At 46.9% G+C, this 20,137-nt stretch overlaps 3 protein-coding genes across 3 annotated transcripts; 1 reads left to right on the forward strand and 2 right to left on the reverse strand.

Moving 5' to 3' along the window:
* Window positions 1-587: 587 nt before the first annotated feature.
* Window positions 588-8,192, reverse strand: LOC119309954 (dipeptidyl aminopeptidase BI-like). The gene is made up of 11 exons (XM_037585846.1): window positions 7,590-8,192; window positions 6,210-6,432; window positions 5,988-6,129; window positions 5,709-5,906; window positions 5,331-5,465; window positions 4,925-5,053; window positions 3,394-3,797; window positions 2,931-3,147; window positions 2,177-2,367; window positions 1,527-1,846; window positions 588-1,412 (listed from the first exon to the last, which is right to left on the reverse strand). Exons 1-10 carry the CDS (start codon window positions 8,125-8,127, stop codon window positions 1,666-1,668), a joined length of 2,358 nt encoding a protein of 785 aa, XP_037441743.1. The 5' UTR covers window positions 8,128-8,192; the 3' UTR covers window positions 588-1,412; window positions 1,527-1,665.
* Window positions 8,193-8,536: 344 nt separating this feature from the next.
* On the forward strand, window positions 8,537-12,804 carry LOC119309955 (probable N-succinyldiaminopimelate aminotransferase DapC). Its single transcript, XM_037585847.1, has 2 exons — window positions 8,537-8,953; window positions 11,518-12,804. Exons 1-2 carry the CDS (start codon window positions 8,552-8,554, stop codon window positions 12,667-12,669), a joined length of 1,554 nt encoding a protein of 517 aa, XP_037441744.1. The 5' UTR covers window positions 8,537-8,551; the 3' UTR covers window positions 12,670-12,804.
* A 5,034-nt stretch (window positions 12,805-17,838) lies between these two features.
* LOC119309957 (junctophilin-1-like) lies at window positions 17,839-19,907 on the reverse strand. Its single transcript, XM_037585849.1, has 3 exons — window positions 18,911-19,907; window positions 18,445-18,673; window positions 17,839-18,347 (listed from the first exon to the last, which is right to left on the reverse strand). Exons 1-3 carry the CDS (start codon window positions 19,747-19,749, stop codon window positions 18,183-18,185), a joined length of 1,233 nt encoding a protein of 410 aa, XP_037441746.1. The 5' UTR covers window positions 19,750-19,907; the 3' UTR covers window positions 17,839-18,182.
* Window positions 19,908-20,137: the final 230 nt, after the last annotated feature.

Below are 20,137 nucleotides of genomic sequence, written 5' to 3' on the forward strand. Positions count from 1 at the left end.
ATGTACTTCCACTGTTGGGTGTTTGAGCATAACTGTCCAGCTCGCCGCAGGACAATATATACTTCTAATTTTATACTCCCTCCCTTCCTTTTCATGTGGTCATTTGTGTGTGCATGTGAGGTACTGATTTGATGATAATTTCGGACTAAGAGCGTGTTCAGATTCACTCCGCTCCGAACACTACTACTCCGCAAAGTCAAAAGAGCGGAGCAGAGCAGACTGTAGTTCAATCCGGCAGAGTCGCTGCAACCGAGCTCCGTGTGCCACTCCCTGGCCTCTTGCGCAAAACTTAGGGGTTCGCTTGATCCTATTTTCTCGCTAGCGCAGCAACTACCTGAACCTCACACCCCGTGGAGTTAGTTAAGAAACGTGATATCTACTTCCGATTTTTGGGGGCGGAGCCAACAATCCAAGAGCAGGGAGCGGAGCCAAGGATAGGTAACTCTCCCATAATAGTGACAATGATGCTACACGGTGGCTACACGTCGTGCTAGGCATTGACCTTATCAGAAGGTAATATACTGATTGACAAAAAATAAAAATAGAAATAGAAATCGAAGATATACTGATTCACATCACAACACTCCTGCACAACAGCTTCTTCTTTTTTCCTGAATGGTACTGTACGAACATATGGACATTTGTCATCGAGACTGCAAGGTGTCCTCCGGCTAATCCGAATTGCACCGGATGGAAGTTCGGTTTATACAGAGCAACAACATCACCAGTGCAAATAAGCTACAAAAATGAAAACCAGACGTAATCTCTCTCCAACTGAATCCCCTATGTTCAGTGCTTCATGCCTCGTGACATCTTTCCAGCTTCTCATCTGTAGAAGTTCCCACATCGACAAAAACTTATGGTATACATGGTCATCCAACTGCTCCACCCACCCTGATTATCACACCAAGTTCACTTTGTTCATTCCTTACTTCGCTACAGGCGTTCATAAGCTGTGAGAATTTGAATTTCAGTGGAAGGATGAAAGAATGATTTGGCACTTCCGCTGCTAAGACATGTATGTTCTGGTCTCACTGTCGTAGTGCACGTATACTATACAGCAGCAGTACATCTCCAAGGCCATGAAGAATCGAGTTTGCACTACCTAGCATCAGGTCTAGTATAGTATCAGCTTTCCATGTACAATATGAATATCTTGGTCTAATTTAACTTGATGTGCCAATTGATAGATGACGGTGTGTTCCACCTCTAGATCATGACATGTGATGTCAATTCCATGATTGAGGAGGGGAGATAACAATACTTTGATATGGTTCAACTGAGATGATCCAATTGTAACATCATACAACTGGTAGAACCGTGGGATACCAGGTCGGTGGTGGCAAGAGATCAGGCCATTTAAGATAGCGTGAGTGGGGAGTATAATATGTGCATATGATTTCCTAGGACATCTGCAAAGAATCGATGAGAGAATCAATCCATCATGTGTGTTACAATCAATGTGCTTGGAATCTGCAAGAGAAGCTATTTCTACTTGGTAAGAAAGTAGAATAGGAGTACATTACCTCGTATAAGCTCCAATTGATGGACTAATCCTCAGATCTCGTTAAACATGGAGGACTAGCGACATAGCACATGTCCCACATGGGCCACATCATTGAGTTTGAGAAACAATTTCGGAAGCCGAAAGGCAAAGGATGTTGTTCAGGTATTGTTCACCATTTTAATTAGGAAAGCAGTCTCCGTTGCTAATTCCTTGGTTTCCAAATACTTGCTTTCTTCCACAACATCTGTTGTCAAGTTGAGAATTACAGGCCGCTCCGGATCATATTGAGTAAGTTCACGGACTTTTGCAACCCATTTAGCTGCTTCCCATACACCAAACCTACCGTTGTCAAATGCAATAATTGGTTTAGTCAAACACAGTAACTGGAGGATCAGAGCAGAATAGTCCATATGCAGACAATTTACAATAGCTTCTAGTAAAATACTCCAAATGCAGGTAACTTACAATTTAATCTCTGAGTGTAGTATACTACAGATGCAGATAACTTGAGCAAAATGGAATTAAGTGCAGAGCATCACAAGGTTTTGACCTAGGAGTGGAGTGCGGACTATGATGCTGGAAGGTACTGAGTAATGACTAGCAAGTTTGGCCAAGTATACTGCAGATCCTAATGGTCCAGGCATAACTCTGTACCCAGGTAATGCATACCTTGTATTGAATGATGATGTCACAAACACAGCTGGGTAAGGAACATCCTTCTGGATATTATCATAGGGAGAATACTTCTTGATTGAAAGGAATTCTTCATGGTCCACAGGAAATCCAAACTCTTCATAATCAATGGCTGTAAGAGGTAGAATAGGATGGAGCAGTGTGTTGCAAACATCCAAGAAAGGGACCTGAGAAAGATAAAATGTAAGTTGTGGTAATGAACCATCAATAATAGGAACAAAAATAGATGCGGTAATAGCACATCTTGGAGATCACCAAGAATGGATGACTAATATGGCCATTCCAAGCTCAGCAAACAATTCGAGAACATTAACTTGCCTGCAGGCAATCCATTACTAAAAATGGTCATTAGTTGCTTTTACCTATCATATTTAGTGACAAAGAAAACAGCACTGAAAGGGCTTTAAAAAAATCTCTAGGTTATTCTGCACGTAAGTTTGAAATGTGTGGGCCGCTTGGTTTGTGATTAGCAGATATTTAGGCTGCATTTGGCATTGCGGTGGATTATCATTATCGCATTTACCCCACCGCTTTTGCATATTTTAGCGTTTGTTTGACCAGCTTTTGCCTACTTTTGTGGTTATTTCAACAGCAGATTATAAAATAAGCACAGCCCAGAACAGTTCAGCAAACCAAACTGAGTCTAGCTTTGTTTGAAACTTTAGCATGGACATATAATTTTGGGGAACATGGAGTGACATACTGATTGCTACACATAAATCATGCATACCTTTAAAACAGCGGCACGGAACAAATCTGGACGAGTATTGATTGCCGAAGCCACCAGAAGTCCTCCAGCACTGTATCCCCATCCAGCAAGCTTATTTTCTTGTATGATACCTTTTTCAAGAAGAAATTCACCACAAGAGACAAAATCATATATAGAATTCATCTTTTTGGTACGTGCACCATCCCGGTGCCACTCCTTGCCATAACCTCCACCACCCCTGAAACCATGTATTTTCAAGTCAATACAAATGTGGCCTGTAAAAACTCTAAAGGCAAAAGCAGGCATGTTTTTGAAGATGGCATAAGCTCCCATGAACCAAAATCAGTCAAACTCATTAGATATCCATTTCTCACTGAAAATATTGTCAATGGGACAACGGAAGTCTCCATGGTATCTTTTCAGAAAGAATACTGTTGTTTCAGGAGGTAAAGACGCCTTTTTCCAGAAAGTAGGCTATGCGTACCTAACATCAGCAAATGCAATCACCCAACCACGATCGAGTAGGCTCTTTAACTCACTACGCCAACGCTTATCCAGAATCTCACCATAGGCACCATGCCCATGAAGTAATCCTGGATTCCCCTCTTGCTTGTGCTTTCGTGAATATACCAAGGTGAGTGGAATCAAAACTCCGTCCTTCGATGGAACATCATAGTACTCACATGCATAGTATTCAGAGAGCTCGTTCCAGTCACAATCTCCCAAATCTTCACTTGACAAATCAGCTCCATCTGAAGACAGCTTGCCCGCACTAGAAGCAAAAGCATTCCCATACAGTACCTTTGTTCTCTCATGAAGCATGTTTTGCTGTTGCACCATTTGCCACTTTCCACTTAGTAAGTTGTAATCAACAACTGCATCTGGCATCTAATTTGAAAGATTAGGTTACTGCTAAGAAATAAAATGCACTGACAAATACGAATTTTAACTAATCCATTTTAGTTCCCTAGATTACATGATGGCAAAACAAGAAGATCCACAAAGATAGTTGACAGCGGTGTAATGCTAAGGTGCCACATACCTTCCAAGATGTCGAGTGGTATTGTGGTAACAGTTTAATAGTTGGTTGCACGAAACTTAAGGACAATAGAGGAAAAGGTTTTAAAGTAGTATAGTAGATATATAACAGGTTGCTTGTTAATTACCATGAAAATATTTAAAAAAAAAAAGCCCGGCTAATGAATAATGTTGAACTTTTTGTTCCATTTGGTTTTGTTATATGGATAACAGCAACATCGTGTATGAATGCACCTTTCCATATAGGCGACCAGGCAACAATTACATAAGTTAATTAAATCAAGATACAGAGTTGTAGAAGAAACAAAATCAAGATACAACCATAGTCAGCCCTTTAGATATCAGAAAAGAACGATAAGAAACAATAACAAAATGTACTAGTGAACAACTGCGCAAGCAGATTATCACAAGAGATACTAAGTTGCTAGCACTTAACCACCCTGTAAAGGGAATAAGGCATAGCACTGAATTCACAAAAGAAAAAGAAAATATAACATTGGAAACATGGTAGGAGATGATTTAAATTGCAATGTAGATAAAATACTGTGTACTGTTGGGAAGGAGGGTATATCAGAGTGGAAAGTGGCTTCCAAGGATATGTTTTCTTCTACAGTAAGTTTGTAACATCATTCATCTGTTGTGCTACTTTATAAATGAAGACCTTCAATGACACTCAGAACCAAAGGATATCTAGGACTAATAAATCTTAAGTTTTCATGTAAATGATTTCTCTTTACAATCTGGATAGTATTTACATAAACTAATGAAGATGAGTTAACTCAACAAAATAATGGGATGTCCAAAATCCACATTTCCATACATAAGAAGATGGTGTTACTGCATAAAAATAGAAAAACAGTACAGGTAACCAATTCGGCTCTGCTGTGCAAAGCAAAACGAAAAACAACTGTCCCAGTGTCGATGGTGTACAAGGATGAAACAATGAGCTAAGACAAACAGCAGACAGATATGCATACCACGGGTGATGATATTGTGAAACGCATTGTTGAGGAATAGTAGTCATAATTTGGGCCAGATAAAATCTGACACACATGATTGGGAAGAGGCAAGTCAAGTGGGTGAAAATCTGATAGATGAGCAGGTACCTGAGAAGTGTGAATACGAATATGTAAGTTATAGTTCTATAATGTACAATTATGATTGCAGCATATAAATAGCCCATAACAGGAAAATATGCTAAAAATGATGAGAATCATAGCTCAGTTTCAGATATCCAAAGGCTATATGACCACGGACTGAGTAAATTTAGTGAACAACAAAGATTTGCAATGTTGTCGCTCCCGAACAGAGTAACAGTATAATTATTCATTTCTCAACTTAGACTCTTGTATATAACATCATATGAAAAGAAAATTGGCTTACTTGAATATTTTCAGGTAGAGGCAGATTAACTGAACAAAGTCTGAGTTTTCTGCCTTGTCTCAGAATAAGCACCATATGAGTATTGCAAAAGTCAACATCTTCAAGAATAATACCTGGTTCCTCAAGGAAAACATTCTGAATTCAAACATCAAAAGAGTGTCAAATAGACCACACAAAGTCACTTATCTGAATTAACTCAGAGCATAATATTTTTCGTGACAGCTGGGCTTATGGTGCATTTGCCTAAAATATATTAGAAAGTGCAACTGCTATTTCCGAAGGATTCATTTCATAATTTGTGAAGATAATGCATGCATATCTAGAGAACAGGTGCACTCGGACAACTTTGACATGACATAGTAGATGTATAGCACAAACCTTCCAACTCTTTGGCCCAGGAGATTCCACATCACACTGCATTAGGTAATGTGAATTAACACAGACACCTTCTCTTGCAGCATCTGTGAATAAATACAGGCGTCCATGATGATGCTCCACAATGCAATGAACTTGGGATTCACCTTCCCATACCAGTGTCATTCTGGACAAGGGGTCAGAAGCCCTTATTAAATATACCTGCAAAAGGATAATCTTCCATGAGTAACAAACAGGGGACCAACTATGAATAATACAGATAAGGTGTATGAAAGGCAGAACCTTTGAGTGCGTGTCTGAAAAGACATTTAATGTTATAAACCGAAAATCCTTCGTATGTCTGATATTCAAATAAATATTCTCATCAGGTTCTTCCAATATAAGAATATCATCCTTGTTTGATCCAATAATGCTGCAAAACAGCCTAACCAAAGAAAAACTTCAGTTACGATGCAATACAGCACAGCATAGATGAACCAACACAAGAAAAACAAATCCACCAACCTATATGGTCTTCTATCCTCATTTGTAACAATATAAACCAGTGCTTTCCCATCCATAGCCCATGAAATATTTGAGACCCGATCAGCACGAGGTTTATCACATAGTGTGCCCGTCACCAGATCCCTGACCATTAAAGTGAAAGAATCCTTATCTTTGTCATACATGGTGTACGCAATGAAGCGGTGATCTGGAGAAACTTCTGATAGCTCCTCATATGAGTATCCTGCATAATATCGATAGTCTTTAGCTTTTGTAATCTGGATAATCAGAACTAAAAAATGGACTAACTACCTTCGAGCGCCCACTTCAGGACCAAAAGGATTTAGCAAGTGTATTCCTCCAAAGATGTACTCCCTCTGTAAAGAATGTTTAGATCACTAAAGTAGTGATCCAAATGCTCTTATATTTCTTTACGGAGGGAGTAGTATTTATGTCTGTATTCTCTAGTGTGGAGTTGGAAAAGCGCATAAAGCATAAAAAATGGCAGGATGGGGATGCACCAGAGTATCTTTACTAGTCTTTGATTTGATATTTGGTATAAGTGTAGAATATTTGTACTAATTTAGATCACAAGCCGATACAAGAACAATACAGCAAGATCATAGAATTAAAACAGCAAAAATGAAATAAAAATCAAGTACTATCATGATTGTGGAGAATAATTTAGGACCGCAATATCTGGCAAACGTTCGCTGGGAGGGTTGGCATTTGCGAACGTTTTAGATTGCAAGTTTAGTTGTATGGGTCAGTTTCTTCACAAACGCATGGCAATTTCTGGAAACAAGAGAAATTTTGCAGCAAAAAAGGGCAGGATTTGCCATCTCCTACCAGCTAAAGTTGCCACAAAAAAAGTTTGCTTGCCATCCCCCTCCCAGCTGACGTTTACCAGTTAGCATTGCCAATAATTTATGGCACATCAATGATCAACTGCAGTAGCATTATGCAATTACAACCTAGCAAACTTATTTGGCACTAACTAACAAATGCCCAAACTTCTGGTAATTCTAAGGTAAAACGCGGCAGATGCCTAGATGGTAAAAAGGTACTGTACTAAGTAACAAGGATAGGAGCAAGTCAAGAAAAAAAATTGTCCTGTTAACAAATGCATATACCAATGATAAAATCAAATATAAACAACAGCTACAGCAATTAAACACCAAACCTCACATTTGCTTCACCAGGATATCAAACATCTTAATATATCCAGTCCATAAAACAGAATGTACACAATAATAGCAATGAATTATTAAGAAATATAAATAGCATTGAGCCATTGGCACCGCACTTTGAAAGGTAAAAATAACAATAACTGTGTAACAGAAGCCCTCATGCTCGAGACGACTGGATTCGTAGCAATGCCAAAATTAATCTCGGTGTTACCTCCGAATCGCTCGGCTTCCTTGTTGTAATCCACCAATTTCTGTTCGATGCGCTTCCCAGCGGTGAAGTCGAACCCCGCGGAGGGGTCGCTGTAGGAGACGAACTCCCCATGGAGGGCGGCGGAGCGGCGGCAGAGCACGGGGTACTGCTTGCCCTCGTCCGCTCGGCGGTAGTAGAGCCAGGGGCCCCAGCGGGCGGGCGGCGTGCAGGCGTCGGAGGCGAGGCGGGAGGCCATCTCGAGCTGGAGCTTGCGGGCGAGGCGGTCGGCGCCGGCGGCGGCGAGGCAGGCCTCGGCGTACTTCTCCTCGGCCTCCATGTGGACGTCCATGTGGCGCATGGCGGCGGCGTCGGAGAGCGAGCCCATCCAGGCGTAGCTGTCGTGCCACGTCTCCCCGTGGATGGTGACGGGCTCGGGCTTCTGCGGCGGGCGCGGCGGGTTGGGCGGCGGGGGCGGGGGCGGCGAGGCCCCGGGACTGGCGCGGCGGTGGACGTGGCGGCGGAGGAGGAGGCGGGGGAGCAGGTCGAGATGACGGCGCATGGTCGCCGTCGCCGGTGGTGGTGGAGGCTAGCGAGGTTTTAGGTGGGGTTTTGCCGTTTTGGCTCGCCGGATTTGGGGAAGGCGAATGATTTGGGAAATGGGGACGACCGAAATGGGCTTCTGCTGTTCGGTGCTTTGTCGGGCCGGTAAAGGAGGATGGAACAGCCCAGCAGGCCGTATGGCTCTTCACAGTAACGCACTGTCGAGTGCCTGGTTGTTGGCCCACCACAACGGACGGTCAGCAGAAACCAGTCCAGATTCTTTTTTTTTAGAAACTAACCCGTCCAGATTCAATGGCACGCGACAACGCTGGAGCCACAAAGCTCACTCGCCGACGAGGGCCCCGGCCTCGAATCACATACGGCGGCATCTCCGGTCCCAAAACGAGTAGGAGTAATGACCAAACCGAAAGCAGTTTCCCACAATGACGGGCGGGCCAGCGACGCACCCGGGCCCACCCGTCATCCACCCTAACCCGCGCACGCCCCCACCTGGCAGTCTCGTCTCGCCAAAAGGCGCCGCACAGCGGGTGGCGGCGCGACGCACGCACGCACGGCTCCTCCTGTCCTGCTCACTCGACCGGCTCGGCAGCCTCATGAATCTGGCCGCCCTCACCTCCACGGCCGTCCCTCCCCATGCCCATGGGCTCATGCCATTAAACCTCGCCTCCGCCTCCTCCTCCTCGCTCCGTCGCTCCCTCTTCGCCTCCCTCCGGAAGAAGATCTCCCCGATGGCATCCGCCCCCGCCTCCGCCTCCGCGGCCCTCTCCACCGCCGCCCCCGCCGACAACGGCGCCGCCAAGCCCGCGGAGCAGCGGCCCGTGCAGGTCCGTGCGCGTCGCCCTCCCTTTTTCTTCCTGCCGCCTCGCTAGGTGTCAGCCCGCGGCTCTGTGTGGCTACTCACGGCCGGGAATCAAAATTAGCTTACCTCTGAACTCTGAAGCGTATTGCCAGTGTCCTATCTATCGAACTACTGTTGCTGCAGAGTGGACTGGAGATCAGATGATTCTGATATTAGGTTTTGAGCTGGCCTTTTGCTTCGGTTTGGCAGCTCCTGCCGTGAATAACCATGTGAACTGAGTTTAGGAGTAGCTCCAGTGTAGGACTTATTTTGTCACATGCAAGCTGCATTGCTGGAAAAGCAAAGTAATCTTGGGGCTAGTTACAACTTCAGCTTGGTGTGCCACCACGTTTGCTGTTGTGAATGGTGTGCTTACCTGTATGCAGAAGGGAAACATTTGTTGAACCCATTTAACTAGGAAAGGGGAAACCTAACTGCCGGACAGTATTCAGTGCAATTTTAGCTTCTTTATACTGGTGCGGTTGTAGACCTGAGCCATATGAAGTTAGTTTAGTTATTTGTGTAGCATGTTGCTAAGAAGCATATAGCAAGCTAGTGCAAGAACGTTCGCAGCTTTTGCAGTGCAGAAAGTAACCACTGAGGTTTTCTTCCAGAATTGAAGAACGTCAGAAGGGGGATAAAAATAACTGTTTGAGAGAAAAGGATCGATATCTTAATATACCTGTTGACTCTATTGGCCATGTTTTTCACGGGATGATATAAACTTGTAATGGAATCCCTTGTCGTGCAATTATTCAAGTAGAGAAGTGACAGCATATACCATCCCAAAATATTTTTCAGTTTTCCACAGCTATGAGCCAATGACCCATGTAAAGAACGGGTTGTACATTATCATATTGTAAAAACAAAATTTATATGTGTATGTGCCACCCTACGGACTACACTATTACTTTCTTTTCATTTTTTAATTACGTCCATTTTGTCCTTACATAAATCGTACATGGCCTAAAATGCTCCAGATAGCCCAAAAATAGTGAGCCAAGCCAATAGTTTAGGGGGGAAATCAGACTTCTATTTTGGCATGATTGCAGTTTCCCATGCCATTAGTCAAAAGAACTACTGTAATGAGTTTTAGGCAGATAGGAAGAGGTTTTGCTAGCACAATCTGAATTTTTACAACTTATGATGCAGAACCTAGCCACTTGGGGTTTCTTCCGGAAATTATATACATCAGAAAGGGAACAAAACAAATTTAGGAGAAAGGAACAAAATCTTAGCATACATGTAGGTTTTTGGTCATTTATTATTGGATTTTATTAACTTATAAGAAAAGTGGCAGACCATCCAAAATATCACAAATTCCCATCTTGCTGGTCAGTCCCATTATTACTCATCAACTACTACTTCCATGCTTGTTCTGACCATATCTGTCTAGTTCCTATCAAATTCGTGCCTACGAATGTGAAGTGAAATACACACTTCTCCCATGAGGAAATTGAAAATACACATTTGTGTGAAAACCATATTAGAAGATAGAAATGTTGAGTTCCGATCAAATTCGTGCAGCACGAAAGGGAAATTACAATACTCCCTCTTTTCCATAATGTAGTGCATGTAGATTTTTTTTTAAGTCAAACCTCACAAACTTTGACCAAGTTCGTGGAGAAAAATATGTACATCTAGAATGCCAAACATATATCATCTAGTATTGTAGATATAAATAGTTTTCTCTATCAACTTGATCAAACTTTGCAAAGTCTGACTTTTCAAAAAAATTATAAGCACTACATTATGGAACGTGTATAATCTAGGGCTAAAAATCGGCATGAATGCATGACAAAAAACAGTGGTATCACTTTGTGATTGCCCTACTTCATCATGGCCATAACCCAGCAAGCCCTGTATCCAGGTGATTTTTGTTTCATGATATTGCCAGCCATACCATGACACCAGGGATAGCATGTTGGTTAGAGAATATCAAGGAACATTTTTTTACACTCAATTGCAGATTTTGACAGTTTGTGGCCAGTTTTCCTTACTAACTGGTCAATCCTCTTCTTCTATATGAAAAGGCAGAGCTCCTGCTGGTTGCTCGATTTTATTTTATTTTGCAGAGTTTGGAGCAGTTTGATCATTTTGATATCTCTCTTTTTATTATGTATGCGTGCGGAGTCAGGGTACTCCAAAATAGATGACAGAAGACAGGTCGGACAGAAAAATGTTAGCCAAACTGTTCCTTAGAGCCTTGGATTTTGCCAAGGCATGACCGCTTGTAATGTCGAATCAACGGTCAAACCTGTAAAATCTGTCCAATTTACAAACATATTATGTGTACAACACGATGCATAACTTTCATGCTTGGTAAAATATTGTTAAAGTTCAACTGGCATGAACCAGATGTCCAGGGATTCTTCTGTAACTTCTATGATGATAGGATTAAACATAAATTTTGCTTTGATGTATTCTAGTTTTATTTTGAGTAATATAGGATTTTTCTTGTGTTTGTACCCATTCTTAAACGAGTTAGAGTTGTATTTCTTATCTAGTATATAAACTTGAGCTTGTGATTTAATCTCTTATGTATTGCAGGTGGCGAAGCGATTGGAGAAGTTTAAAACAACAATTTTCACACAGATGAGCATGCTCGCCGTGAAGCATGGAGCAATAAACCTTGGTCAGGGCTTTCCCAATTTTGATGGCCCTGACTTTGTCAAAGAGGCTGCTATTGAGGCTATCAAGGATGGAAAGAATCAGTATGCAAGAGGATATGGTGTGCCTGAATTGAACTCAGCTGTTGCTGAAAGATTTCTCAAGGACAGTGGATTGCAGATCGATCCTGATAAGGAAATTACTGTTACATCTGGGTGCACAGAAGCAATAGCTGCAACGATATTGGGTCTGATCAACCCTGGGGATGAAGTGATCTTGTTTGCTCCATTCTATGATTCTTATGAGGCTACACTGTCCATGGCTGGTGCGAATGTTAAAGCCATTACACTACGCCCTCCAGACTTTGCAGTCCCTCTTGAAGAGCTAAAGGCCGCAGTCTCGAAGAATACCAGAGCAATAATGATCAATACACCTCACAATCCTACTGGGAAAATGTTTACAAGGGAGGAACTTGAATTCATTGCTGATCTCTGCAAGGAAAATGATGTGTTGCTCTTTGCCGATGAGGTCTATGACAAGTTGGCGTTTGAGGCAGATCATATATCAATGGCTTCAATTCCTGGCATGTATGAGAGGACCGTCACCATGAACTCTCTGGGGAAGACGTTCTCCTTAACCGGATGGAAGATCGGCTGGGCGATAGCACCACCGCACCTGACATGGGGCGTGAGGCAGGCACACTCCTTCCTCACATTCGCCACCTCCACACCAATGCAATCAGCAGCGGCGGCAGCTCTGAGAGCACCAGACAGCTACTTCGAGGAGCTGAAGAGGGACTACGGCGCAAAGAAAGCACTGCTGGTCGACGGGCTTAAGGCCGCGGGCTTCATCGTCTACCCGTCAAGCGGAACCTACTTCGTCATGGTTGACCACACCCCGTTCGGGTTCGACAACGACATCGAGTTCTGCGAGTACTTGATCCGCGAGGTTGGCGTGGTCGCCATCCCGCCCAGCGTGTTCTACCTGAACCCCGAGGACGGGAAGAACCTGGTGAGGTTCACCTTCTGCAAGGACGACGACACGCTGAGGGCCGCGGTGGACCGGATGAAGGCCAAGCTGAGGAAGAAATGATTGGGGGGCAGTTTCGTGTAGCTGTTGATTGATCGTTGAATAAAAGACCTGCCTGATCTGATCCGCATTCCGGTGCGATGCATGTAGTAACACTTTTCTGGCAGCAGTTATCTATATGTCCTGTCTGTGACTTCATCTCTTGCGTCCTTGCTATTTTGTCTGTGTAAGGCGATGGCGACGGCTCGGGGCAGCTGACGGTCGTACGAGTACTAGAACTTGTGCAGAGCAAACCTGCGGCTCGTCTGCTATTGGCTCGGGCCTTTTCACCTGTCGTGTCACCACTCCATCAATCAAAGTGATCACAGCAGAGTGCTTGATTTGTAGCACAAGTGAAAAACATGCACTTGTAAAATTCTACCTTCTTCTAGTGTAATTGATCTACCAAAGCTTCAGCTCTATCATTGACATTTGAAAGCCCTGTCATTTGAGAGCCAAATAAATGTGTCAAGCCGCCTCCTTTTACTTCCACGACACCGGTTCCCCTGGTGTCATTATCAGATTGTTACATTACACGCACGACATGTCCGGACAAAAACGTCGTCCGCACACAGTACCATCCGTGCGATTCGCGGAACTCGTAGCCGCGAACGGACCATTCCGTGCACGGCGCTGCATCGCCAGGAGCCCAGGAGGGGCCGCCTCCACGGCCACATGTGCTCCGGTGAAGATAGATCGCCCATGGGCCATGGGTTGTTGTTTCTTGTGTGCGCCATGAAAACTGTGACGCCCGCCCGCCCTGCTGTTACCATCGCAGTTACCCAGCGCCACACACCAGACCAGACCGGAGACGGTTGGCTGGGAAACGAATCAAACGACGATAAGAACGGGCCGCACCACTCAGTCGCACCGGTCGGTCATACGAGGCGGGACGTGGCACACCAGACGCGCGACCGTATTCCCCCGATGCCAATCCGTTGCCCGGGTTCACACACACCTCACGCCCACGCCGCCATGGCACGGCGGCATGTGGCGCCATGCCATGCTGATTGCCGTTTGCTTCTCTCCTCCTCTCGACAGCGACAGCGACTGATGCGACGGACGTGAAAAATACATTATCCCTCGTCTTTGCGCCGTCAGCATGTTGCAGCACGAATAATCGCGCGCGCACACATATACACACACCGCTGAGAGATGTATTATGTAGATATAAACAATGGCCCGGCGCTCGTCAACGGCACTGCCCCGTCGATATTTGTTACAGTGCTAGTGGACAATGTCGAAATTGTAGTTTAGACCGGCTGTCGAGCATAGTTGCATATGGCTGTCACGCGAGCCCTGTCTGGTTGCAACTACAGTAGTATGATGATTTCTTTTCTTTTGGCAAACAAACTGATCCTATGATGAGTGATTGGTGCGTCTGCCTGCGCGCCCTTGGTTTGCCGTTGCCGTTGCCGACCTGGAGAGTGGAGTGCTTGTGTGTACTATATAAAAGAAGCGTACGGGCGAGTTTCCAACGTCTAATTTTTCGCACATGGCACGAAAGAAGTGCGGTTCCGGCTCCCGAGCGGTCTCTGCATCGAGCGAGATGCAGTGACCGGCCATCCTGCTGGTATGATTGGTATTGAATCTCTACGCCAAGGCCAAGGGGTACGAATTAGTACGGTGGGGGTGCTTGTTTATGGTTGCTAGCAGGTGCTTAGTACGGCACTATGCTATTACTAGTATCTACTTACTCCCACGGTACTAGTAACAACTTTTTGTATTCTTTCGTTTACTCCATCGGATGCTAATTACCAAACATCGGATGCTAGTACTCCCAAGTACTGGTAATTACCGTCGCAAGCAAGCAACCATCGTACTAGTACTATTACCTCGCTGCGCCACAACTGAAGTAGTGTGAGCAGTGACACAAATGAGCGCGTGACATGTCCGTTATGTACCTATAACCGTGACCTGACGCACGCTCCAACTGCCAACGACGTACTGCATGCACATTTACTGCTGTGTGAGGTTGGACCTGGGTGGGACGCATGAATGAAACGAAACGAAATGAAAAGCCTCTGACCTCAGCAAACTCTTGTGTGCGTCAAACAACCAACAGAATCGCTCGAATCCCGGCCTCCCCTTGGTGTCAACAGTCAAAAGGCCGCCCAAGGAGCTCGGACGTGAAATGCCGCGGGTCGGGTCGGGTCGGGTCGCACGCATGCATTTCTCAATCCCTTCACTGCCGGCCGGTTTTCAACCCGCCCGCCAAAGCGAGCCCCGTGTTACCTGGCTCCGTGATCCACCACCCACCAACACCACCACCAGTCCACCACCTACCTACCCGACGAGGCTCTGCGAGTACGCTTAACCAATGCACCACCAAGAAAAAGAGATCTCTCAAAACGCATGATCTCTAGTACTGTATGAATGTATGATCGATGCTACGCAGGTCGTCCACCCTGTGGCGTCACCGCCGTTGACAAAGAGCAAACGATATTCGGTTCGTCCGTTCAAAGTTCAAACAGGCCACGATAGGGCAGACCAAATCCATCATCATCATCATCTTCTTCTTCTTCTTCTTCTCGAGTCTTGTCCACACGCTTCGACGAAAAAAGAAAAATGTTTTTTAATAACTTTAAATGGAAAGTAAGTATAAAAAGAAGAAAAATGTACCACCAATGTGGCAATTTCGTCTGGACCGTCGATCACCTGCTCCATGAGCACGACTGCATGAGGCGTGCGTGTGATGCACAAGGAGGGAGAGGAAAGCTGCACGTTGCCTCTTGTTTGCTGGGAGGCTTTTCCTCTTCAAGGGACGAATTAAAAAAGTACTTTTTTTGTGTGTGTGTGCGTTCTGTTTTTCCTGCGAAGTGGTTGCATGCGCTTTGAACGCAGGCAGGCGACAAGCGGAGGCTACAAGGCGGGCGATCCTTTCCACGGCCGGCTACCGTGGCGCAGCTCCTGTTTACTATTTGTCGGAGCTCACACCGCACCGCGGCGCCATCTTCTTCGTCCTCCTCTTATTATTTTTCTAAGTGGTCGGCATTGTATCATACTAGCCCATGACTGATGCGTCATGGAAGTATACTAAATGATCCGCGTTAACAAAACAATGGATGGATCGGGTGCCTGGTCACATGATGGCTACCGAAAGCAAGGTTTGTTGGCAGCGACGCATTCTTTGAACGAAACCATGGGGAGATGTTTATTTATATTATTAGCCGGTGAATTGATTTATAGAGAAAGAAAATGGTAAAAGGGATGAATGGGCCCTTGCCGTTGCGGGCCATGTCTGTGGCCTGCTTCTCACGCAAGCGAGAGCATCATGGGATCAACAGGCGTGAGTTGACCTCTTTCACGCTTGATCAAGGCCCCGTTCGTTTGGATGAACAATTCAATTCATTTTTTATTTTAATAAGAAAATAACACTAGTACTTCGTTCTTTCTTGCAGGAAAAACCAGTTCAGTTAACGCGCAAAGAAATAAGGGGAATTTTTCCATGTTCCAAAACAGGCCAACAAGTCACACGAAAAATGGTTTCGAGCATGAAACAAAACACAACAATCATGTCATCAACAGATGCTCCTCTTAGTTTAGGCATGTCACCATGATTGAAGCCCTCAACATAGAATAACTAGGCAGATTATTTATTATCAACGATGTGTTAGGCTCATGCCGGGTTTGTAATTAGCCGTTGTGCGAGGCCAATAATCATGTCTAGAACCTGTTGCATCTTCTGCACAAAAGGAGAAAAGACGTTGGAATGGAAAGCGCAAGTTGGCTCCTGCTGCTTTTCATTCAAACAGAAACGGAAAACAGGAGAAGCTGCCGGGGTCAGAAAACCGGCCGCCGTTGGTTCTTCCCGCCCATGTTTTTTGATTGTACTGTAGACAGAACAGGAGCTCTTGCCATGCATGCACACACTGCGTCGCACAGTGGAGGAAGGCATGGCAGCCAGTGAGCAGAGAAACAGTGGAAGGCAGGTCGCCTTGAGATGAGCAATCCAGCACATTGGAGGATTAAGTTCTGTTTGGTTTCAAATAAGTCACCAACTTATAAGTCGAAAAGTGAAAAAAGTGACTTATTTTGCCAAACAGACCCGACTTATAAGTCATCCCAATTTATAAGTCATAAGTTGCTCCACCCCAACTTAAAACTTATAAGTCACCCCCTTTTGCGTGGGGCCCATCACATGCATGATGTGGATTGGTGTGGGAAGGTGTGTCAGGTGACTTATAAGTCAGGTGACAACCAAACAGGCGTGACTTATAAGTCATCGGTTTTAAGTCACCTGACTTACAAGTCAGGTGACTTATTGGAACCAAACAGGCCCTTAATTCATGCTCCTACCCAAACAGGTTTTGCCTAGAACAGTGTAGGGGCTATTGAGTGTCACAAGCTCCGAGATCAGCCCTGTTTGCTCTGTACTTAAGGCCACCATCAGCAACAATTTAGAATGCGACATGTTTCTAGGGCACTACAGCGCATATGGACCATGTTTATACGCCCAATGTTTCTGCGATCGATCGACAAATTTGCGGGTCAAACGGTTTCAACAGCAACATGTTCCCAATGGATGTTAACGAAGATCGGTCGCGAAGATAAGAGCGACCATGAGGCATGCAGAATAATGTGGATTTCTGACATTATGGAATATGAGCATATGCAACATAATGCAGCGGAATCATTGGTTGGTGCCTTGGTGGTATGATTTTCCTGATCCACAAAATGGATAATAGCATACAGCAACAGCACTTCCCCCAGCACACAGCAACGCAATTGCGATAGCCTAACATTTCCTCCATGATTTCTTCCTCCCCTGCATTCATGCTTCTGGTGGGAAAATCTGGGGCAGCAAGGGGGGCCCAAGGCTATGAATCGCTGCTGCTGGTTTTGAATCGACACGGTGGGGCTCAGATTCAGGGAGTGGATAGGCAGCAAATGGTAGTACTGCAAATACAGTACTACTACTACTACTCTGATGATAGGGGCCAACATCACAGCTAAACAAAGTTGGTGAAGGACCGGAAGAAATTCACAACCCCCCATGTGCATCTCCGTGTCCTACCGTTGCAAAATGGGGAATCACCGCACATGGAGTCCGACCCGGGCAGTCAAGATTTAGATTGGTGCCATGAAAATGCTGCAGGTGCAAGTGCAAGCACATTCGTGGTATGTGCAAGTGCAATGCACACAGAGAACTTGCTTAGGATATGCAGCAAGTGGTAAGAAAGAACCAAGAAGGGCAACTGAACTGGAAAGGCTCACTCTTCCATTGATACAACTTGGATCTATGTACAATTTACAGCTTGCTGGAAGGAAGGGGGGGAAGGAAGGGACCGCCGATGATCGCGGTCGCGATCGTCGCAGGATCTGAGCTGTTTTTGAAATGCAAAACTTGTCAGCTCCGCTCCTCGGAGGCTCCCGCCTTGTTGCTGGTCTCTCTCACGGACTCGGAGCACGCGGTTGTGCCGCCCCGGTCGTCGTCGTCGCCGTCGTCTGAAACTCTCACCGATTAGTGTTATTGGCCTCCACTACCCTAATGTACAGTTAGAGGAAAGGGGCATGTTTTCTTGAACACACACGCTTCACACATAGGTATCGCAGAATTTCCCGTCCATCCTGTTCTGGACCGCCTTGATCGCCGCCACCCGCGCCGCCGTGGCTGCCCTGTTCGCGGCCATGACCACCTTGTGCACCTGCTCGTCGACTCTCGGCAGGTGGAAGGCGTTTTCCGCGGCCCGTTGCGCAGCCTGATCATCATACAATGGAACCATTAGAATTCCACAAGGAATTGCAGAGGCAAGAAGACACCTAGGGAGCAATATGTGCAAGTAAATCGGTTTGTACCTGCACGGCACGCTCGACGGAAGGATCTGTTGGGGGCAGGGGGCTCTTGAGAGTCCCGAAGTCCCACTCCCCGGATCGCTTGTCGCCGTTCCGAAACGTGTACATTCCGAATCCCTGCTTCTTGCCTTCATGCCAGGAGCCTTCGTAGCAATGGCCATTGGCAAAGCGGTAGACACCGAAGCCGTGGATCTTGTCCCCGAAGTACTCCCCGGCATAGCGATCACCATTTCTGAAACAAATTGCAACACAACGTTAGAAATTAGCAACCAATGGACGAATTTCTCGCCGATGTTGCTTGAATTATTACTACTGTGAATGAATGAAGATGTGAGGCTTGAATTATTACTGTGAATGAAGATAGAGTAGCAAGGTTGTTGGAGTTATTAATGAAGCAATCGAACAGTTGAGGAGATATGGAAACAACAGTGTGACCAAATCAAATCAGGGGATTTCGCAAGAGGCTCACCGGAAATGGTAGCTGCCGAGGCCGTGCTTGACGCCGCACTTGAACTCCCCTACATAGGAGCTCCCGTCGGAGCAAGTCTGCGCGCCGATGCCGTGGCTCTGGCCGCCGGCCCACTCGCCGGCGTAGCAGTCGCCGCTGTAGAAGCGGTAGACCCCGTGGCCGTGGCGGAGGCCCTGGCGGTACTGGCCGCGGTAGCGGCTGCCGCGCGCCCAGCTCTCGATGCCGTAGCCGTCGTACTTGCCGTCGACCCAGTCCCCCTCGTACTTGCCCTTGCCGAAGAAGTTGTAGACGCCGCTGCCGTTGCAGCGGCCCTTGTGGAACTCCCCCTCGTAGCAGTCGCCATTGCTGTAGAACTCGACGCCCTCCCGCACCACGCGGCCGTGCGCGGCGGCGCCGCCCCTGCCCTTGCCGTTGTCCCGGGCGTGGTGCGTCCTGTCGTCCTCGTCGCCGATGAACCACTGCACGGAGCCGGTCTGCGAGGAGCGGCGCATCCGCAGGCGGCCGCGGAGGAGGCGCGCGGCCGCGGCCGCCGCGGCGAGCGCGGCGGTGGCGGCAGCCGCGAGGAGGAGTAGGTGGCGGTCGTCGCGGAGGAGGAGCAGCAGGAGGAGCAGGGCGAGGGGGAGCGCGAGGATGAGGGCCGGGTGGGGCGGGCCGCCCGGGCGGAGGCCGTGCGGGTGCAGCGCCTTGCCCTGCGCCGGCGCCTGCGACTTCTTGTCGTCGGGCTCGGGGTCCTCGACCAGCACCGCCTGGAAGGAGGAGCAGTTGCGCACAGTCGGGGAGCGCAGCAGCGAGGAGGGCGTCCGCGTGAGCTTGCCCGCGCCGGCCCCGTGGCCGTCCATTGCTCGCCGGCGCCGCTCCCCGCCGCTGTCCCGTTCCTCAATTTCTGACGGATCTTCTTCCTCCTCGGTCGCCGGTGTGGAAGCCCCTGGGGCCGCGAACGCAGATCGGAGGGGAGGGGGGAGCAGAGGGGGGAGTGGGTGGAGCGGAGAGAAGAGAGGAGAGGAGGGGAGGGGAGGGGAGGCGGGCTGAGGGGTCTCTTATAACTACCGGGGGGGAGGTGAGCAGCTCGGGCGGGCGCCGACCTCGACCCGCCGTGCCTCGCGGATCCTCCTCCGAAACTCCTAGCGCCCCACGGCGGGCGCTGGGCACACTGCCATGTGGGGCGCCCTCCCTTGGTGGCGCCCGGGGTCAGTGGGTCGTTGACGGATCCCGCGGGATCGCGACCCG

This window comes from Triticum dicoccoides, chromosome 5B (assembly GCF_002162155.2).
Source record: "Triticum dicoccoides isolate Atlit2015 ecotype Zavitan chromosome 5B, WEW_v2.0, whole genome shotgun sequence".
NCBI lineage: Eukaryota > Viridiplantae > Streptophyta > Magnoliopsida > Poales > Poaceae > Triticum > Triticum dicoccoides.

Bases quoted from the DNA above. Each gene is read 5' to 3' on its own strand.
- LOC119309954 (XM_037585846.1), bottom strand. From the start codon at position 8,127: ATGCGCCGTCATCTCGACCTGCTCCCCCGCCTCCTCCTCCGCCGCCAC. The intron at 5,907-5,987 runs GTTCTGCCTTTC...ATCCTTTTGCAG, and splicing joins TTTCAGACACGCACTCAAAG to GTATATTTAATAAGGGCTTC. The intron at 5,466-5,708 runs GTTTGTGCTATA...GTTTGAATTCAG, and splicing joins CTGGGCCAAAGAGTTGGAAG to AATGTTTTCCTTGAGGAACC.
- LOC119309955 (XM_037585847.1), top strand. From the start codon at position 8,552: ATGACGGGCGGGCCAGCGACGCACCCGGGCCCACCCGTCATCCACCCT. The intron at 8,954-11,517 runs GTCCGTGCGCGT...TATGTATTGCAG, and splicing joins CGGAGCAGCGGCCCGTGCAG to GTGGCGAAGCGATTGGAGAA.
- LOC119309957 (XM_037585849.1), bottom strand. From the start codon at position 19,749: ATGGACGGCCACGGGGCCGGCGCGGGCAAGCTCACGCGGACGCCCTCC. The intron at 18,674-18,910 runs GTGAGCCTCTTG...AATTTGTTTCAG, and splicing joins CTCGGCAGCTACCATTTCCG to AAATGGTGATCGCTATGCCG. The intron at 18,348-18,444 runs GTACAAACCGAT...TATGATGATCAG, and splicing joins CCGTCGAGCGTGCCGTGCAG to GCTGCGCAACGGGCCGCGGA.